Consider the following 17,109-nt stretch of genomic DNA (forward strand, 5'->3'; position numbering starts at 1 on the left):
AGGGCCATTGTCAGCTTGGGGCGAAATTACTTTCTCTTTGCCCACTTGACCAAGAAGAGAGCGAATGTGTAGTCAGTGTTCTCCATTGAGCAATGAAATGGTACTGAGTAGTTAGCATTGTTTCAGGGATGTCTATAAATGTAACCTTCGAAATGGTCGAAACTACTTTCCCACTCCATATCCCATAGAACCGGATATGGCTGTGGGAATGGGAAAAACAGGAGTTGCGAAATCTTCCTATTGGAAATGGTGCTGCAATCGAGCAGATTGAAACGACCACTATTCTAGGCGCGAAGTCGTGCGTGAATACATCCAACCATTGTAGCTATACTATTGGTGGCTTCACGAGGCTGTAGGCCATGCTTCGATGCCTCCGTCAGCTTTTCGTTCGCTGCACGGCGCTCATCCCAACTGAGGGGCTGCTTGTTTTGCATGCCCGCTGTGAGAGATGTAGTTGTTGCGTTATAGGCCGAAAACAGCCTATGTAGCCATCAGGGTTCGTGGGGGCCAAGTGGCGGTGTTTCAAGCTGTTAAGACGCCAATAGGGAGGGAGATTAGATGTTCGATGTTGATTTAAGCATGCAAGTTTGAAACCCTTTGAAACGTCAAGACGAAAATGACTCGAGGGCACTGAAAATGTCCAATCAAAGTTGAGATCTTGCGCAATTTGGTAGACCAATCATCTGCGAAAATGGCCACATACAGGTAATCCCTGTCTTAATGGAAGCAAAAGTTTGACAGTTTTTCTTTATTGATTTTGAGAAGTAACTGTTTCATAGAGAATATACCAACCTTCCGACAAACCAACCATTTCAAACTCACACATTTAATTATGTCATTAACTCAAATCGACGAGAAGCGCATGGAAGGGGCGCCAACATGCAAGCGCTCCATTAAGGTAACAACCTCTTCAACATTCTCTTCTACAACAAGAGTATGACGACAGCAGTTTTGAATTGTAGCTTCCGAAACCTGCTCCCAAGCTGCTTGGGCCGAACGCATAGCTTCTAGTATGTCAACGACATACCGGTGAGCAATTTCCTGGCGAGTTGGTTGAGTCTGTTGCTCAATATGGTGCTTTCGTAGGGCAAGAAGTCTCATAGTAATGTCATGGTCTTGTTGGCGGCGGATATGCTTCTTGAAGGAAGCGATAATTCCGCCGTCAAGCGGCTGCAAGTGCGACGTCGTATTGGGGGGCAGGTATTCCACACTAACATTTGACAATATGGATAAGTGACCACACGTTCAGGCCACTACTTAAGTAAGTTTGAATTTTTGAAATGCTTGACAGTGTCACCAAAAAACCTTTGTATATTGATGAGAATCAACACTATAGAATGTAACAGCTATTAAGTTTGATGGACTTCCATTAAGACAGGGATTACCTGTATTTGAAAAATGTCGCCAATAGGAAGTGCAGAGCGTCAACAATTCTGGAAAAGAGTAGTACACGTATACAGCAGTCCAGAGCCGCTTGGGTGCTTTCCCCCACCCACCATTCATGGGAGAATTCCCAATGCAAACCTGACAACAGGGAATTTCTAATGCGCCTGAAATATGACACACGCCGTCAATAAATTATCCGGACAAACCTTCAAATCGAAAACTCCGTCGACGGAGACCGACCTGTAGCTTGCCCACCGACGGTGAGTGCCCTTGACGACAACCCTCGTGAGTCTCAACAACGATGCAGAAGGCCTCCCCACTCGGCACCATTCAGTTCATGGCGAAGCAACGCAAGTCCACAACGACACCGGTGCACGATGACAAGGAGGACTCTGTGCAGCCGATGGCGGTACTACCTCCGACCAAGACCGGTTTGTTCAAATCCAAGATTCGCCTACCTTTCCAACGCGACAGAATTGACAGCACAGTCTCTGACGCGCGCATTTCCGATGCAAGCGACGATACGTCGGACGAAAAGGAGAAGCCGACACCAGCTCGTGGCAAGAAAACTCCACCGAAACCAACAGGGACGAGCGAATGCCACATGTGTCGGACACATTTGGGACTTCGGCGGTACAAACACCATTGCCGAAATTGTGGCAATTCCGTATGCAGTTCCCACAGCAAGAACCAACTGCCACTGCCGCAGTTTGGTATATTGCGTGCCGTCCGTGTGTGCGATCGGTGTACGAAGGAGGTCCTCCAGCAGCGTGTTGGTATCAAGCGAGGCACCTCGTTGTTTCAAGAAAACGAGTCCACGACAAACGACTCATCCATTGGAGGCGTCCTCTACAGCGGTATGGTCGAGGAGCAGGACGCCACGATGGACAGTGTGCTGTACCTTGGGTCTCTGAAAATGACCGGGCGGTCGCTTGCCAGCCGCAACATGAACACAAACGTCGCGATTTGGAAAGACCGGATGCTGGTCATCACGCCCGCCGAAATTCTGTGCTTCAAGCACTACGCCGACACTGGGCTCGGGGAAGTGCGGACCACGGTGCACATGACGGACATCCTGCATGTTTTCATCAATGAAAAGTACCCGACCATCTTGACCACAGTGCGCGCAGACGGCCGGTTCGTATGAATAACGTTTTCACTACGACCTCTGACTCTTGGGGCCTAGAATCTTCCGAATTCGAGCCAAGGACAAAGACCAGTGTCATGCCATCCACAACATCTTGGTGCATACCATGCAGCTTTTCCAGGATGCGCTGTACAAACTCCAGCGCGGTGTGAGACCAGAGGACTTTTCTGTCACGTCCGTGACCGCTCAGCACGCTCCGACGTTGCCCGAGCAAGTCGTGATGGCGTTTCCCCAGTTTGGCGACGTCATGGCGGTCAAACTCTTTCCGTCGACCGTCGTCCGTGTGTATGTGACAGGTCCCATCGCGTCGGGGGTTGCTGCCTACACGTATGACATGCTGACAAAGAATTGCTTTCAGCAACCCCTGTCGAGTCATGAGGTTGTGCGGCAGTACTGCGAGATGCCACATTCGGTGGAAGACCCCCAAGGCCTCGATGTGCATGTCACGTCTGGTGGTAACGTGCCTTGACCTTGAAAACACCGAGAGATCGAGGTTTGTGACCATGCGCTTGTAGAATCGCACTCGAAGGTAAAGGTGGACTGGATTGGGGGGAGCATGGTCCTCGTGGTGGGTCTCGTGGGGCCCGTGGTTTTGCCATTGATGGTCGCATCTTGTGTGTTGCTGCTGTCCATGGCCATTCTCGCCCCGACCACGATTGAATGGATGACGCATGTGGCCGTGATGTGGGCGACTCGAAGCTGGTCCAGCGGGTTTGCCACCCACCGCGTCATAAGTTGCAAGCAAGTGTCACTGGGGCCTAAGTGCGGCGCCGGTGGAAGCGCTGAGGAAGAAGACACCCCCGACAACGACTTGTTCCGGCGGTTTGTGGAAGGCGCGTCCGGGGACGTTGAGCTCGCCAAGAGGAAGTATTTCTTCATGATGAACTGGCGCAAGGCGGAAGACATCGATAACATTTTGGCAAAGCCCCACGAGAACTTTGCCACGGTAACGTGCTTCGTCCATTCCATATCAAGGGAGTTCCTCACGTGTGTCGTGTGCTGTGAGCAGTTCAAAGAGTGCACGGTGAGTTACATCCACAAGCGCGACAAGTGTGGTCGCATGGTTCTCTTCGACAAGTCAGGCACGATGAAGAAGAGCATGCAGGCACTGTTTGCCCGCGGCATGACAGCAGACGACGGATGCTACCACACGGCGTTTATCATGGAGTACCAATGGAAGGTGCTCGATCCGCGACCATACCCCGACGGTCAAATGCTTCGCATCATCGACCTCAAGGGTATCTCCATGGACGCCATGAGCAGCGAGGTTTTTGTATTCGTCAAGAAGCTCGGGTTCATCGTTGGCCACTACAACGCCGAGCGTATCTACAAAGTCATCATTGTGAATCCCCCCGCATGGTTCAATATGATCTGGAAGGTCGTGGCGCCTTTGATCAATCCCAAGACTCGCGACAAGGTATGAAATTCGCCAGCGACCACACGGACGCACTGACGATGGAATTTATGGCCAGACCATTGTCGTCCGAGGCGCGGCCGAAATCACCAAGGCACTGCTGGAGTTTATCGATATCGAAAATATCCCGCAAGAATACGGTGGCGCATGCATGTGCGAAGGCGGAGGTTGCACGACGCACTCGCCCGAAGAAATCGAGCTGCGCAACTTTGTGACGAAACTCAACAATCGAGACGTTGCAGGCGCGCAAGAATTGCTGCAGCATATTCGAGATCGCCCGCATACGCTCTCGGCTGTTCGAGAAGACCACCCAGAGCAACTTTTGTAATAGAGTTTGGCGTCGCACCATTGTTCAGCCGTGTGTGCCTATGATGGACCACAACTTCCAACGCGACGTTGCTCATGACCCACGTGTGGCCTTGATTACCATGAGCGCCGGTGTGGTGATCTTGTGCATGCGGCTGGAATCCATCGCTGCATTCGCATGGGATGCGAGCCACATGTGCGTTGAGCGGTCCTCCGCGCATTACTTTATCCGGCACCGCAATGCTATACTCATGCAGAATATTAAAATAAATTTGCACCTATTGAATTTGAAAATGCAATATAAACAGTGCTGACAATTATAATTTGCGTAATTCTATTCAAGTCCCTCTGGCCTACCGCGATGTGGTGAAAACAGCACAAGGAACAAGACCAATATCGAAAATCTCGCCGACAACGATGCTGGACGCAAGGGAAATGGTGCCCCTGCTGGCCATCCTCAATGTATGTAAAGTGCTCTGCGGCCATGGGAAGGGTGTTTTCTCACGGATGGCTTGGATGTAGGAAGACGAGAAATCCCTGGAGGCAGTCGTGTCTCTGTTCCTACGGTCCTTCACGAAAAACGACCACTTTAAGGTGGGCTGCATGATCTGCTTGCTCGTGGTCGACAACCTGTTGACAAACGCGCAACGCATCGTGGGCTTTACGATCTTGAGCGAAGTGTTTCGGAACGAAAACAACACGAACCCGTTCTTCCCGTGCCTCGTGGAAGCAGTGGACGCGCCGTTGGTCGACCCCGCCGAGAAGCGATTTCTGCTACACCTCCTGGCGCGCATGAGCTTGAGCGGCAACTCTTCCGAACCGAGCAAGAAGCACATGAATGCGAAACAGGTGCTGAATTTCTTTCGCAACGAGCCCAAGGCAGCGTCGATCAACCTTGACCTGGATAAGCAACTCTACGTCGAGAAAACGCCGCGCGTACCTGAAGGCCGAGCCCACGGTATCCGTGGTGTGTTGTCCCATTCACCACTGGAATTCCAAGAGCATGGTAACCACAACCTTCTCCTCGCGCCGTCCGACATCAACGCCGTGAACACTGACGACGAAGCGCCACTGAATGTCCAAGACCTGCATCTGGACACATTCACGATGCTCAGCGTCGATCCATCGTTCGTCCGACCTCCTCCGACAATTCTCGAACCCGACGTGACTGAGTTTATGTGGCTCAACCCGGACTACTGCCCCACATTGCTCTGGGACACAGCAATGTACGAAGAAGTAGACATCGATTGCGGGCGCGAGTTGCGGGACCTCATGTCCAAGGCATTCCACGGCCCGCTGGTGCCGTCGCAGCAGCAAAAGGTGTGTGGTTCTTTAATCACTGCATCTCGACAGATCTCATCGTCGCGGTGGACGCAGGTGCTGGCCGACCTGGACGCAGACCCGAAGCTCGTGTACTCGTGCCAGCTGACGCCGGCTCGGCTGCCCGACCTGGTCGAAAACAACCCGATGATCGCGATTGAGTGCTTGTTGAAGCTCATGTCGTCGAACCAAATCACCGAGTACTTGTCGGCCCTTGTCAACATGGACATGTCGCTGCACTCGATGGAAGTGGTGAACCGTTTAACGACCGCGGTTGAATTGCCGACTGAGTTCATCCACTTGTACATTTCAAACTGCATCTCGTCGTGCGAAAACATCAAGGACAAGTACATGCAAAGCCGTCTCGTTCGCCTCGTGTGCGTCTTCTTGCAGTCGCTTATCCGTAACAAGATCATCAATGTGCAGGTACGTCGCGACGCATGCGCCAGTCTTGACTTGTGCTTAGGACTTAATTATTGAAGTGCAAGCCTTTTGCATCGAGTTTAGTCGGATCCGGGAAGCGGCGGGTCTGTTTCGCTTGTTGAAAACGTTGGAATAAAATAGCCACAAAACCACACCGTGTTGTCGAGTTGCTACTTGGACGCATCATGCGCCTTCCAGTCGAGGTACAGCCGCATGGCGAAGATCCCGTCCGGCGTAAACTCGTTTGCGCGCGCCATGATGTCCGCGGCCGACATAATGAGGACTTCGGACACTTCTTCGGGTTGCAACTTCAGTTGCCCGTCGTATACGCATTCAAACATGCCACCCCATACCACCGTGTAAGATTCCTGTGAAGCCAAGGCATTCCATCACATAACAGTGGTGAAACGTGTGGAGGTTCGCACGTTGTACAAGAATGTCGTGACATAGGTTAGAGGCACCCCCGAGACGCCCATTTCCTCTTCGGCTTCGCGAATTGCATTGTCCTCATAGCTTTCGCCCGCTTGAACAACACCACCAGCCATTGGGTCGAGAAACCCAGGACAATAGTCCTTGATCATCGTGCGACGCTGCACGTAAAAGTCACCCCTACGATGGCGTGATGGTTCACAGTTTGCAAAATAAGCGGATTAGCATACGCGCTGTTGCGAATGACTATGTACGTCGCGCGATGGGGAAGTGTGAACACACGCTATGACATGGAGCTGAACACTGGAAACGAGCATTGACCGCCACGCACCATCACAGAACGATCAGCCTTACCGACGACATTGTTGTCCAAGTCTACGATCGCAACCTAGACATTTCTCTGCTGATCATGCTAACATGATGAGAAGACAATACTACCTGTTCGCGGGCCGTCAGGCTGTTGAGCTTCTGCTCCAAGGTCGCTTCCATGTTGAAAAATAGATTTAAGGATTACGGATGATAAAGTTTATCCGGAAATTGCGGGTTTGGACCAAGCAGCACATCATTTCGGGAAGGCAAGTTACCGATGCGCCGTAACCATGCCTCGTGGGCGATATAGATGCGTCGTAGGCATCCCAAGACCGCCGGTGATTTACGTCTGACTGCGACACTCGGCATGTGTGGGGAGCACATGGGAAAGTCTATCCATCACCCACGCGCCTGACTTTGAAGAGTGCTGCGACGTCGCAAGAATGGAGTTTGACAAGACGACTTGGTGAAGTGGACACGTATTTGTGAACACGTCGGATATGCTGTTGGATGGAAGACCCCGCGTGATTAGATTGCACGTGGCCTTGTCGCCAAATACGCGCGAAATGCAAACATGCCATCGGGCGTGATGTCTTGTTCGCGATCCAAGATCTGCTGCTCAGACAGCAGCAGGATCTCCGATACTTCCTCGTCTTGCTTTGTCACCGGTCCATCGTACACACAATCATAGAGCCCTCTCCAAATGAGCATCGGTGGTGACTACAAAGATAAATGCGTGAGACGTCATCGCCATGGAACTTTGTGAGCACTGAGTAAGGGAATGTGGCAATGTGGGTCAACGGAACACCGCGAATGCCCATTTCTTCTTCAAGCTCGCGAGCCGCGCTTTCGTCGTAGGCCTCGTCGAATTTTACGACGCCCCCAGCCATAGGTTCGAGGAGCCCAGGGCAATAGTCTTTAGTGCTTGAACGGCGCTGCACGTAGTAGAGACCGCTGTAGAGGACGAGGGAAGGTAAGCAGGACCTTCCCGCGCGTGCACACGTACGAAGAATTGCGAACGACGATATATGTGGCACGATGTGGGAGGTTATACACCTTCTACGCAGGGCGTTAGGGTGCGCTGTGTCAAAACCTGGGAACTTGTACCATCACCGCCCGTGTGGCGTTCCCAATAACCTTGTTCTCACCATCAACAATCACTACCTGGACAAGCGTCAGCTACAGATACAAACGTTTGTCGCATCATCACGTACTTGTTCTGCTGCGCTAGACCCATGCAGCTTTGCTTCTAGCAGGCCAGCGTCGTGCGAGGATGTCGCCATGGTCATCCCAGCGACCTTTGTCCGGCGACTTTTGGTCGACCCAATGATATTCGATCCCAGAAACAACATAATACAATTCCCAAGTCACCTGAACGTTCCACGACGAAGTGCGGACAGCACATGCTTCTCCCTGTCGTCGTGTCTCCCCCGCAATTGCCGACATGGCGACCAACACATCTTGGCCTCGGATTTTGGTATTGCGCTCAGTACCCTTCATACCCAACCGGTCTGTTCCACTGCTCCGCCACCTCGAAACATAACTTTAGCAATGCGAGTACAACGGGCCATCGATTTCGCGGCCGTCCGTCGACCCAAATCACCGTCCCAGATCAAGTTGAAGGGCCACAAACCCACGTTGCACGAGAGTCGAACCCGAGTTTCTTACAATTACCAGCGTGTGGTCTAAACAGGCTGGCCCCCTCTGGCCCTTTCGTCCACGGCCTCGAAATTTACATCGCTAGTGGATGTTGGAATGTTCGGGGCGATTGCGGAGGCCACTCACCCACATCGTGAACCAACATCTTCGTCGTCATCAACAGACTTCGCACCTTTGTGCTGGACCGCAAGAAAGGGATGTGTACCAAGATGAATCTGACTTGGGAATTGGGCGGATATCTCGAGGGAAAAAGCAAAATTGACGGATCTGAAACGACTCGCGGCGGTTACGTGGCCCTGTGCTACGCAAGTGACCATGGCGTAGCTTGAGGAGTGCCGCGACTGATGCAGCACCTTGTGATTCTACCCGAAGGCTTGTGGCCAGCACTGCGTCGGCTGGAGAAAGGTAGCAGGCTGGTCGGTGCCTGTAGGTACAAGTGACGCTTGTCTTTAGCACCGAACAGACACCCACATCCCGACTCTACAAGCTGTCGACGGCCACGCCACTACGTAGCCGACTGTGGTCTAAACACTTGAACTACGATATCACGATGGGATTCATTTCACAGAATCCCCCGAACACCACACGCGCACATGACCAGCAGCTCTACATTGACCACCGCTGCCGCGGCTTGGGTGGCCCCAACTCCGCCAAACGAAGTCGAGCGCCTCGAGGCGTTGACGCAGTTCAATATCCTGGACACCCCCAAAGACCACATGTACGATATCGTGTGTGACTTGGCGACCAAGGCGCTCAACTGCTCCACCGCTGCCGTCAGCTTTATCGACAACGATCGACAATGGTTTAAGGCGACATTGGGCCTTGCCGTGTCGGAATTGCCGCGTCACGTCAGTCTGTGCACGCATGCACTCGTGTCGAACAGCCCGATCGTGGTGCCAGACACTCTAATGGACAAGAGATTTGCAGCCAACCCCCTTGTCACGCAAGCCAACGTCCGTTTTTACGCCGCCGCCCCGATTACCACCCCGACCGGTCTCGTCATTGGCACCGTTTGCGGGTTCGACGACACACCTCGCGAGGATATCAACGACGCGGGATGCGACATCGCTGCGCTGACGAACTTGGCGGCCGCCGTCCTTGACCACCTCGACAGAGCTGCTTACTATTTGGACGATCCGTGGCTGCAAGCCCAACGACAATCGACTCTGTCCTGCTACCCAAAGTGGACTCTAGCGGACGCCCACCACTTCTTCGCGTCTCGAAAACTCTTGAACTCGGGCAGTTGCGACGACGTGTGCGCGCTCGAGAACTCGGAAGTGTCTGACGATGAACATCGCTTGGACATGTTGAACAGCTACAAGATTATGGACACACCAGCCGACGATTTCTTCGAGAACATTTGCGGCGAGGCGACGGTCGCTTATGGTTGCCCCATCGCTGCAGTGAGCTTTATGGATGACACGAGGCAGTGGTTCAAGGCGAGCGTTGGGCTCGGTCTCACGGAGATTCCCCGAACCATCAGCCTGTGCGACACCGTGAGCCCGCTGCCGACCGTCGTACTGGACACCCTGCACGACAACCGGCTCGTGCACAATCCGTTTGTCAATGGTACACCACGCATTCGATTCTACGCCTCGGCACCGCTCGTGTCCCCCAACGGATACGTCATTGGGTCTGTGTTTGTGTTGGACGTGGTACCCCGCACTGAATTCAGCACTGCGCCGCTGGTCGCGTTTGCGAATCGGACGATGGAGCATCTCGCAGACAAGCTCGCGAGCGACCCCGTCGACGCGTGAGACGTGCGATGTGTCCGTGTTTTGAAGCGTGTAAAATATGAGTGAATGCAATATTTGTTGGGCGACCAGGTTGTATCGAGGGACGGCTCAAAACAAAATTAAGCTGAGCAAAACCAATGTCCCAAGCACCATCAACAATCGCGATAGGAAAATGTGCTGCACGCGCTGCTGCGCTTCGGCCTCTGACGCAGCGCCTAAATACCAAAAGAATAAGCATGCTCTGATCGAGTCGACGTACCCGTTGGCGCGACGGCGACGGGATGTGCAGCTGGTTGCTATGTCACACATGACGACTCAAGAGGCGGGAGGCTGAGACGTACAAATTGGAGCCCGAAGAGGGAAGGAAAGAATCCGATGATGGGTGAAAACCCCATGTCTTGCATGGTGTCGAGTCCGAGCTAAGAAACGAATAAAAGGGACGCGAGGAAGCATGGCGCACTTACTGCAAACCGGCTGCGTCGTTGAACAGGCTCCGGTCGTTGTCCTCTCGGACGGTCGGGCACGTCATCGTCAAGATGGGAAGTGTGCTTCCTAAAACAGTTTTGGAGGCAATGTGGTTGGAGCGTCGATTACCTCGGATCCGCTGCAGACGACCCACGGCCGTACACTGGAATGACGTTTTCCTGCGTCACACCTGCCTTGCATACTGGGCATTGATTGTTGCGAGATATCCACTACACGATTGGATGTGTGTGTTCATTTCGTCAAGAGCGTGCGCACGTACGCGATACAGGCAAGACCAGCTAAACAAAGAAGATCAGCAATGCGACGGAGGCTCTTTGTCCTGAACGTACCAATACAAGTGTCCACACAACGTGACCACGGGCTCTTTCACATGGTCTAAGCAAATATTGCACTCAAAGGAGTAGGAACCATCTGCCACTTCTCGCCGCGGCGGCACCGGCGCGTTCGATGGCACCAGATTGGGCTGCTCGTCCCCTGCCATGTTTGTCCGTCTGGTGTCACTGCGCATGTCGGTCCGGTTGTATCCTTTGAACGAGTTGCATTGATTGGCTGAAAAGCCCATTTAGAGGAAGAGTATGTAGATTTCATTGGCTAATTTGCCGACCAAGTTCACAGCGCGACAGAAGTAATTTTAGAATTTCGACACATGGGCACCACCGCGTCAAAGCAGCTCTTCGACGCCGCGGCAAGCAATGACGTCGTCAAGTTGAGAGCCTTGGTCAACGGTGGAATCGATATCAACATGCCCCTCGGACCGGTACGCGACCGCTTGTGGTCGAATGAGTATTGTTCACAAAGCAAGGGACTGGCCGATCGTAGGATGAAGTGACAGTGTTGCATGCTGCGGCGGAGAAAGGGCATCGACGAACTGTGGACTTCTTGCTGGAGAAAGGAGCCGAAGTAGATCGAAAGACATCGGTACGTCTCGTTTTGCGTCGCGCGTGTCGGCGATAAAAACGTGGCTCGTTGCAGGAAGGTCGAGCCGCATTGTACATTGCTTCGAAACGTGGCCATGTTGAAGTGGTCAAGAGCTTGCTCGAGCATGGAGCAGATATCGAAACGAATCGAAAAGTCCTTTAACTCGTCACGGCACTCGTGTAGTCATACTCATGCGGTAGAATGGACGAACATCTGTCGTCATTGCGTCCAAAAAAGGAAACGTCGAGGTCGTCAAGTACTTGGGCGGTCGCGGGGCAAACTTGGAGGCGAGTCGAAACGTACGCGACGGATGAGGTGCGCCGTCCGTGATTTGATACCCTTTCGTAGGACCGTTGCACCCCGTTGTACTTTGCGGCGAAGAAAGGGCACGTAGAACTGGCGCAATTCCTCATTGACAGCAGAGTGGACATCGAAGCGTCGAGCATAGTACGGCTCTACCCCTTTCGTCCGGCAAAATCATTCCCTCGCTCAAAAGGTTGCTAGGATGGCACGACACCGCTCATGATTGCCGCTCAAAAGGGCCAATATGCAATGGTGGAAGTCCTCCTTGATCGCGGGGCCAACGTCGAAGCTCGCCGAAAAGTACTTGCGACTTGAGTATTCAGGGGAATCACCAGCAAGATTTGCATAGGACGCGTGCACAGCGCTGTATTTGGCCGCTAAAACGGGGCAATTACGGATAGTCAAGCTATTGCTGGAACATGGCGCCAACGTCGATGCTCGGGACAGTATTGTAAGGCTACACACCTTCTTGGATGGATTACAACCTTCGGTAGCTTGGGATCACGCCACTAGCAGTCGCAGCGATTGAAGGTCACCTCGAAGTAGTCAAACATTTATTGGCCGTCTCGCACACGTCGTTCACGTCGGCCAACCAGGTACGAAGCGCACGAAGCACCTGAGGCGGACGCCTAACGTCGGTGTACTGTGCGCAATCCGTAGGACGGATCGACACAAATTGTAAATGCCGCCGCGAAAACGTACAGCGACGTGGCTGACGCAATAGCAGGGCTCGAGAATCCCGACAAGCAGCTCACGATGGATAAGGTCAAGAAGGCATTTATGTTTTAACTTTGGGTCGTATCTGTCTCTGTTGTCGCCAGCCAATTCTACGTACGGTATTCATGCATGGCACATCCTAACGTCGCTGTCGCTCGGCTTCGTCCTAACCAATACAGGCATACTCTGCCGCCGCAGCTGTCATGGCGTCATCACGGCTCCTCGCGGCACTTGAGATCTCTCGAGCGCATGTCCATGCTGCAGACCAGGAACCTTGGCGTTGCCACGGTGAGACGAATATTCCCTGGGTTTCAAGAAGCGTTAAAGTATAAAACGCATGCCCGTCCTTGCATGTTGCCCCAGTCAACATTCCACTCGTTTCGACGTTTTTGGCATCACCAGATGCGTTTTACTCGAAGCCTCTCCCAACAGCGTAAATTCTGTGACTTGGACTTAGCATGCTACATGAAACCTGCATGAATTGATATTCCCAATATGCAAAACTACAGGTTTCCATTGAAATCAAGCAGCGCGAAGTCTTGTTACTTACTTCCTACACGGTACCCAGTCCTTGGCGGAACTAGGCGGCCCCGCGACGACGTACAAGATGCCGACAGGATCACACTCTGGATCAAATTCAGGCTCAAGCACGTCCACCGACGACTACGATGTTGACAGTGAGTTCTCGTCGGGGATCGACGTGATGGAGGGATATTTGGTGAAAGATCTCGACAGCGGCCGATCTTACCGCGTGGAGGAGATCGACCAACACTACAGCCTCATGACACTGGACAGTGCGAAAGACCAACTCAATCAAACGTACGGCATGCCCACACACCACGACGCAGCAAGATGGTATCATGTGTATGCGTAGGGAAGACCTGTTGATGCTCTACTCGGCCGACGCCACGACTGACGTCGAAATCGAACCACCGACATCCAATCCAGACAAGGAAGAAGACCAAGCAGCCGAACTTATGGATGAAGTGAAAGAGCGGACGACGAAATTGCTGCCTTGTTCTTTTGCTCGTTGCACAACGCAGCACACCCGAAAGTCGGGGTACTGTCCCGTCCATGAGGTTCAAGCGAAAGAAGTAAGTATTCAGTGTAACTTCGTCGTCAAATCAACGGCACACTACTAGGAAGAAGATTCTCGCGCCCAAGCCGTCTACTTAATCCCCGTCGGTAAGGAAGCAAGTTTTGTTCGCATCAAAGGCCACGCCTTCGTCGAAGACGCGATGGCGCGCCTGTACACTATCTACATCATTGAAATGACATGCGCGGAGCATCAATGGTGTGTCTATCGGCGGTATCGCGACTTCACGGCCCTCTACGACCAAGTACATGACAGCAACCGTGCACACACATTGCTCACGATCACGTAGCTCAAGGCAAAAAAAATTGGGTTAAAGTTGCCGCCGCTGCCTCCAAAGAAGATCATCGGTTCGTTCGAGCCCGACTTTATCTCCAAGCGACAAACCGACCTCGGCATTTGGATCGATAACCTATTGACCCAAGATCCGTCGTCCGTGCCGCCTCAAACTTGCGAAGACATCATTCGGTTCCTCACGTGGAAAGCCGACCAGCCCCCCTTCCTCGTTGAGCAACCGAGCGCGTTTCTGAACTCTAATTCCAATGAGCCCCGCGTAACACTCCAAGACTTCAAAATGATCCAAGTGATTGGCCGTGGCTCGTTTGGCAAAGTCGTGCTGGTGGGGCACCAAGCGACCAAGAAGCTCTACGCAATGAAGATGCTCAACAAAGCTAATATCGTCAAGCGCAAACAAGTAGAGCACACTCGAACTGAGCGCCGTGTTCTGGGGTACACCAAGCATCCATTCATTGTCGGCCTCCATTACGCTTTCCAGACCCCCCAGCGCCTCTATTTTGTGCTCGACTATTGCCCCGGCGGGGAACTCTTTTACCACTTGACACGGATGAAGAAGCTACCGGAACACATGGCGTGCTACTATGCGGCCGAGATCACTCTGGCGCTGGAACACTTGCACAGCCTTGGAGTCGTTTACCGAGACTTGAAGCCCGAGAACATCCTCCTGACCAAGGAAGGCCATGTCAAATTGGGTACGTTTGTGGTACTCACTTGAACATGTTGCGGGGCATAACACTGTAAGATAGCGGACTTTGGGTTAGCCAAAGAGGGAATTACAGACGGAGTCAACGGTACGAATTCGTTGTGCGGGACGCCAGAGTACTTGCCCCCAGAGATACTTGATCGACTCGGCCATGGCACAGCCGTAGACTGGTGGAATTTGGGTACGCGTCCCTTCATCTGCAATTTACTTTGTTCATCATCTTTCAGGCATGGTGCTGTTTGAAATGCTCACGGGATTGCCTCCATGGTACACGAACGACCGCCAAAAGTTGTTTGACCGTCTCCGATCCGCCCGTCTGCACTTTCCACCGTACGTGTCGCACAAAGCTGAGAGCTTGATCCGAGCGCTGTTGAATCGCAATCCGTCCGAACGACTCGGCGCACGTGGTGCAAACGAAGTGAAGGCGCATCCGTTTTTCGAAACGATCGACTGGCCGGCTTTGCTTGCTTTAAAAATGCCGCCGCCATTCCGGCCGTGCCGCACAACCGCCAATGAAGAAACGCCACTCAACTTTGAAGCCGAATTCACTCGACTGCCGCTCCCAAGCGTAGAGATTCTCGAAAAACCGCAGCGAGATCGCACGACGTCCGACACGTTTTCAGGATTTGCGTACGAGTGCCCTGACATGGACTCGGTCGCGACTTAAGAACTGACTCTTTTAATATTGAGTGGCGTATAAATATTAGTTGTGCTGGAGGGGGCGTGGACTGGGCGGCGGTGTGTGGCTTCGGCTGCTGGCCGAGCTACTGCAATGGCTGCCGCTATCGAGAAGCGACGGGTGCAGCACTTCCTTGTGGAGCTCAATGGTTTCCAAGCCGACGTGCAATTCATGTTCCAACTCATGGAGCTCTTTCCACGACAGCACCTCCAGTCCGTAGCCCTTGAGCCGCATGAGGAGCTTGTTTTCGTTTTCGGCATCGAGCAGTTCTTGTTTGAGGTTCGTCACTTCCTCCTGAAGCGCTGCGATCTTGCGCTTTGCAGCTCCGTGCATGGTGTCTAACACAACAAGGTGTCCGTCGGAACGCTTCATGGAGGTTTCAGCACCTGGCGCAACATTCCATCGCGAATACAGGGCCGTCACCAAGCTCACCACTGTGAGTCCCCACCACAGTTGATCGTAGAAGGCTCTGTCGTCACCGTGGTCGCCGGGGGACGTTCGAAAAGGAGGCAAGACCACCGTATTGCTCCAAGCACTCCACGGTGACTGGAACAATTGAAAGATCGCACCTGGGTCGGCGCGACTTCGAACGCGAAATGAAATTTGCTGGGACGTTCGGACATTCTCCAACGATGCAAAACAATCGTTGGTGTAGATATTTCTTGGAAGCGCGGTCACGACAGGGTCGTCTGTAGCGCCACTGTTTAACGACGAAAGAGTATGAAACATGTCCTTCCACGTCACGTCGGACCAGTGCTGGACGTGGAAGCGCGACTGCATTGTGTCGCGGTCATGCTCATCAAGGTGCTTGGCGCACAATGGACTTTGCCACGAGAAGAGCACATGGCTATGCGAGTCCGACACATCGTGGTGGACAAGTGGATTGGCGGCGTGGAGCTCAGCTTCGGAAGTGAAGCGTTCCGCCGCGAGCTTTGTGAAGGTATGGAAGGATGGTTTGCCTGCGGGAATGCTCCAGTAGACGAGGCCGAGGCCAAGCAACCCAATCGCGCTGACAATACCACAGATCACCACACCAAGGCAGCAAGTGGACGTTCGCGACGCCGCCATCTTCTTCACCGTTGTCTGAAAATATGATTGGGTGAAATGCAGCGTTCTTGTGCACAGCTCCCCATTGGCTATACTTTTGATCATGCGCACGAACGTGAAGCATGTCGTCGAGCGAGCTCGACTCGGCACGAGGACGAGCCTTGAGAAGAAGCTGGACAGCGTTTCATCGCACGTGGCGCCCTTTCCAACCGTGGTTGGGAGTACAGGCAACGACGCCTGGTACTACACTCTTCTCAAAGATCCGACGATAGCTTCCGCACGTTAGGTGATGCATGTCTATGGCGTAGCCTGTAGCCATGAAGCCTCCATCCCGCCCACAATTATCCCTTCACAATCATGCTTCCGATAGCGTAGGGGTGCAAACTAGAACGCGGTTTCGTTCGAGGCAGCGGAACGCATGCACCACCGCACGACAACCCGCACCTGCCAAGGCAAACATGATCGTGACGGAGAAAATAGCAATTCGTCGCAAATCTCCAAGCTGCTTGTCTCGTAGAACCCGATGGCATCCAATTCCTTTCGTAGCAATCTTTCCTGACACAAAACTACGGTAAAAACGCCACCGTGCGGCGAAGAAGATGAAGTCCACCGTGCGCAACTTTGAGATTCCCCGACGTTGTGACAGATATTGGCCAAACTGTGACGCCAAGCACACGCACCTGTGACCGTTCTGCCCATGTTCATGTGTTTGTAAACTACGATCCATTCATGGTTCA

The 17,109-nt window shown here is 52.9% G+C and overlaps 9 protein-coding genes across 12 annotated transcripts; 5 read left to right on the plus strand and 4 right to left on the minus strand.

Moving 5' to 3' along the window:
- Window positions 1-1,608: 1,608 nt before the first annotated feature.
- On the plus strand, window positions 1,609-4,295 carry H310_01200. 2 transcript variants are annotated; one of them, XM_008864253.1, is made up of 6 exons: window positions 1,609-1,646; window positions 1,694-2,523; window positions 2,573-2,988; window positions 3,049-3,479; window positions 3,543-3,950; window positions 4,006-4,295. In XM_008864253.1, the coding sequence occupies exons 2-6, from the start codon at window positions 1,724-1,726 to the stop codon at window positions 4,273-4,275; spliced, it is 2,325 nt and encodes a 774-aa protein (XP_008862475.1). In that variant the 5' UTR covers window positions 1,609-1,646; window positions 1,694-1,723; the 3' UTR covers window positions 4,276-4,295. The 2 variants fall into 2 exon arrangements, with proteins under 2 accessions (XP_008862475.1, XP_008862474.1); XM_008864252.1 differs by having other exon boundaries at window positions 1,609-2,523.
- Window positions 4,296-4,623: 328 nt separating this feature from the next.
- H310_01201 (hypothetical protein) lies at window positions 4,624-6,150 on the plus strand. The gene is made up of 4 exons (XM_008864254.1): window positions 4,624-4,715; window positions 4,776-5,573; window positions 5,631-5,999; window positions 6,040-6,150. Exons 1-4 carry the CDS (start codon window positions 4,671-4,673, stop codon window positions 6,130-6,132), a joined length of 1,305 nt encoding a protein of 434 aa, XP_008862476.1. The 5' UTR covers window positions 4,624-4,670; the 3' UTR covers window positions 6,133-6,150.
- Window positions 6,151-6,166: 16 nt separating this feature from the next.
- Window positions 6,167-6,914, minus strand: H310_01202 (hypothetical protein; the record flags this gene model as incomplete). Its single annotated transcript, XM_008864255.1, has 5 exons — window positions 6,167-6,364; window positions 6,422-6,605; window positions 6,656-6,708; window positions 6,757-6,813; window positions 6,864-6,914. 5 exons carry the CDS (start codon window positions 6,912-6,914, stop codon window positions 6,167-6,169), a joined length of 543 nt encoding a protein of 180 aa, XP_008862477.1.
- A 348-nt stretch (window positions 6,915-7,262) lies between these two features.
- On the minus strand, window positions 7,263-8,086 carry H310_01203 (hypothetical protein; the record flags this gene model as incomplete). Its single annotated transcript, XM_008864256.1, has 5 exons — window positions 7,263-7,454; window positions 7,505-7,688; window positions 7,741-7,793; window positions 7,842-7,898; window positions 7,949-8,086. The coding sequence occupies 5 exons, from the start codon at window positions 8,084-8,086 to the stop codon at window positions 7,263-7,265; spliced, it is 624 nt and encodes a 207-aa protein (XP_008862478.1).
- Window positions 8,087-8,822: 736 nt separating this feature from the next.
- On the plus strand, window positions 8,823-10,215 carry H310_01204 (hypothetical protein). The gene has a single exon (XM_008864257.1). The coding sequence runs from the start codon at window positions 8,987-8,989 to the stop codon at window positions 10,148-10,150; it is 1,164 nt and encodes a 387-aa protein (XP_008862479.1). The 5' UTR covers window positions 8,823-8,986; the 3' UTR covers window positions 10,151-10,215.
- Window positions 10,181-11,130, minus strand: H310_01205 (hypothetical protein). The gene is made up of 7 exons (XM_008864258.1): window positions 10,945-11,130; window positions 10,875-10,893; window positions 10,724-10,824; window positions 10,594-10,677; window positions 10,471-10,548; window positions 10,389-10,425; window positions 10,181-10,344 (listed from the first exon to the last, which is right to left on the minus strand). Exons 1-7 carry the CDS (start codon window positions 11,121-11,123, stop codon window positions 10,282-10,284), a joined length of 561 nt encoding a protein of 186 aa, XP_008862480.1. The 5' UTR covers window positions 11,124-11,130; the 3' UTR covers window positions 10,181-10,281.
- A 1-nt stretch (window position 11,131) lies between these two features.
- On the plus strand, window positions 11,132-12,712 carry H310_01206 (hypothetical protein). Of its 3 annotated transcripts, none has more exons than XM_008864261.1 (9): window positions 11,132-11,372; window positions 11,435-11,533; window positions 11,588-11,686; window positions 11,734-11,832; window positions 11,882-11,980; window positions 12,038-12,136; window positions 12,186-12,282; window positions 12,331-12,432; window positions 12,497-12,712. In XM_008864261.1, the coding sequence occupies exons 1-8, from the start codon at window positions 11,262-11,264 to the stop codon at window positions 12,363-12,365; spliced, it is 738 nt and encodes a 245-aa protein (XP_008862483.1). In that variant the 5' UTR covers window positions 11,132-11,261; the 3' UTR covers window positions 12,366-12,432; window positions 12,497-12,712. The 3 variants fall into 3 exon arrangements, with proteins under 3 accessions (XP_008862483.1, XP_008862481.1, XP_008862482.1); XM_008864259.1 differs by having other exon boundaries at window positions 11,219-11,372; window positions 12,186-12,287; XM_008864260.1 differs by having other exon boundaries at window positions 11,219-11,372; window positions 12,186-12,432.
- Window positions 12,713-13,082: 370 nt separating this feature from the next.
- H310_01207 (AGC protein kinase) lies at window positions 13,083-15,359 on the plus strand. Its single transcript, XM_008864262.1, has 6 exons — window positions 13,083-13,372; window positions 13,428-13,647; window positions 13,696-13,893; window positions 13,939-14,635; window positions 14,690-14,827; window positions 14,874-15,359. The coding sequence occupies exons 1-6, from the start codon at window positions 13,161-13,163 to the stop codon at window positions 15,311-15,313; spliced, it is 1,905 nt and encodes a 634-aa protein (XP_008862484.1). The 5' UTR covers window positions 13,083-13,160; the 3' UTR covers window positions 15,314-15,359.
- On the minus strand, window positions 15,305-16,419 carry H310_01208 (hypothetical protein). Its single transcript, XM_008864263.1, has 2 exons — window positions 15,712-16,419; window positions 15,305-15,663 (listed from the first exon to the last, which is right to left on the minus strand). Exons 1-2 carry the CDS (start codon window positions 16,391-16,393, stop codon window positions 15,350-15,352), a joined length of 996 nt encoding a protein of 331 aa, XP_008862485.1. The 5' UTR covers window positions 16,394-16,419; the 3' UTR covers window positions 15,305-15,349.
- Window positions 16,420-17,109: the final 690 nt, after the last annotated feature.

Source organism: Aphanomyces invadans (genome assembly GCF_000520115.1).
Source record: "Aphanomyces invadans strain NJM9701 unplaced genomic scaffold supercont1.2, whole genome shotgun sequence".
Taxonomy (NCBI): Eukaryota; Oomycota; class Saprolegniomycetes; order Saprolegniales; family Verrucalvaceae; genus Aphanomyces; species Aphanomyces invadans.

Coding starts and splice junctions, on each gene's coding strand:
- H310_01200 (XM_008864252.1), top strand. CDS start 1,688: ATGCAGAAGGCCTCCCCACTCGGCACCATTCAGTTCATGGCGAAGCAA. Junction 2,989..3,048: donor TGTGCATGTCACGTCTGGTG/GTAACGTGCCTT, acceptor ATGCGCTTGTAG/AATCGCACTCGAAGGTAAAG. Junction 3,951..4,005: donor ATCCCAAGACTCGCGACAAG/GTATGAAATTCG, acceptor ATTTATGGCCAG/ACCATTGTCGTCCGAGGCGC.
- H310_01201 (XM_008864254.1), top strand. CDS start 4,671: ATGCTGGACGCAAGGGAAATGGTGCCCCTGCTGGCCATCCTCAAT. Junction 4,716..4,775: donor CCCTGCTGGCCATCCTCAAT/GTATGTAAAGTG, acceptor GCTTGGATGTAG/GAAGACGAGAAATCCCTGGA. Junction 5,574..5,630: donor TGCCGTCGCAGCAGCAAAAG/GTGTGTGGTTCT, acceptor CGGTGGACGCAG/GTGCTGGCCGACCTGGACGC.
- H310_01204 (XM_008864257.1), top strand. CDS start 8,987: ATGACCAGCAGCTCTACATTGACCACCGCTGCCGCGGCTTGGGTGGCC.
- H310_01205 (XM_008864258.1), bottom strand. CDS start 11,123: ATGCGCAGTGACACCAGACGGACAAACATGGCAGGGGACGAGCAGCCC. Junction 10,678..10,723: donor TCGTCTGCAGCGGATCCGAG/GTAATCGACGCT, acceptor TGTTTTAGGAAG/CACACTTCCCATCTTGACGA. Junction 10,426..10,470: donor CCCTCTTCGGGCTCCAATTT/GTACGTCTCAGC, acceptor TGTGTGACATAG/CAACCAGCTGCACATCCCGT.
- H310_01206 (XM_008864259.1), top strand. CDS start 11,262: ATGGGCACCACCGCGTCAAAGCAGCTCTTCGACGCCGCGGCAAGCAAT. Junction 11,981..12,037: donor ACATCGAAGCGTCGAGCATA/GTACGGCTCTAC, acceptor AAAGGTTGCTAG/GATGGCACGACACCGCTCAT. Junction 12,433..12,496: donor CGTTCACGTCGGCCAACCAG/GTACGAAGCGCA, acceptor CGCAATCCGTAG/GACGGATCGACACAAATTGT.
- H310_01207 (XM_008864262.1), top strand. CDS start 13,161: ATGCCGACAGGATCACACTCTGGATCAAATTCAGGCTCAAGCACGTCC. Junction 13,373..13,427: donor AAAGACCAACTCAATCAAAC/GTACGGCATGCC, acceptor GTGTATGCGTAG/GGAAGACCTGTTGATGCTCT. Junction 13,894..13,938: donor TCACGGCCCTCTACGACCAA/GTACATGACAGC, acceptor ACGATCACGTAG/CTCAAGGCAAAAAAAATTGG.
- H310_01208 (XM_008864263.1), bottom strand. CDS start 16,393: ATGGCGGCGTCGCGAACGTCCACTTGCTGCCTTGGTGTGGTGATCTGT. Junction 15,664..15,711: donor GCGATGGAATGTTGCGCCAG/GTGCTGAAACCT, acceptor TTGTTGTGTTAG/ACACCATGCACGGAGCTGCA.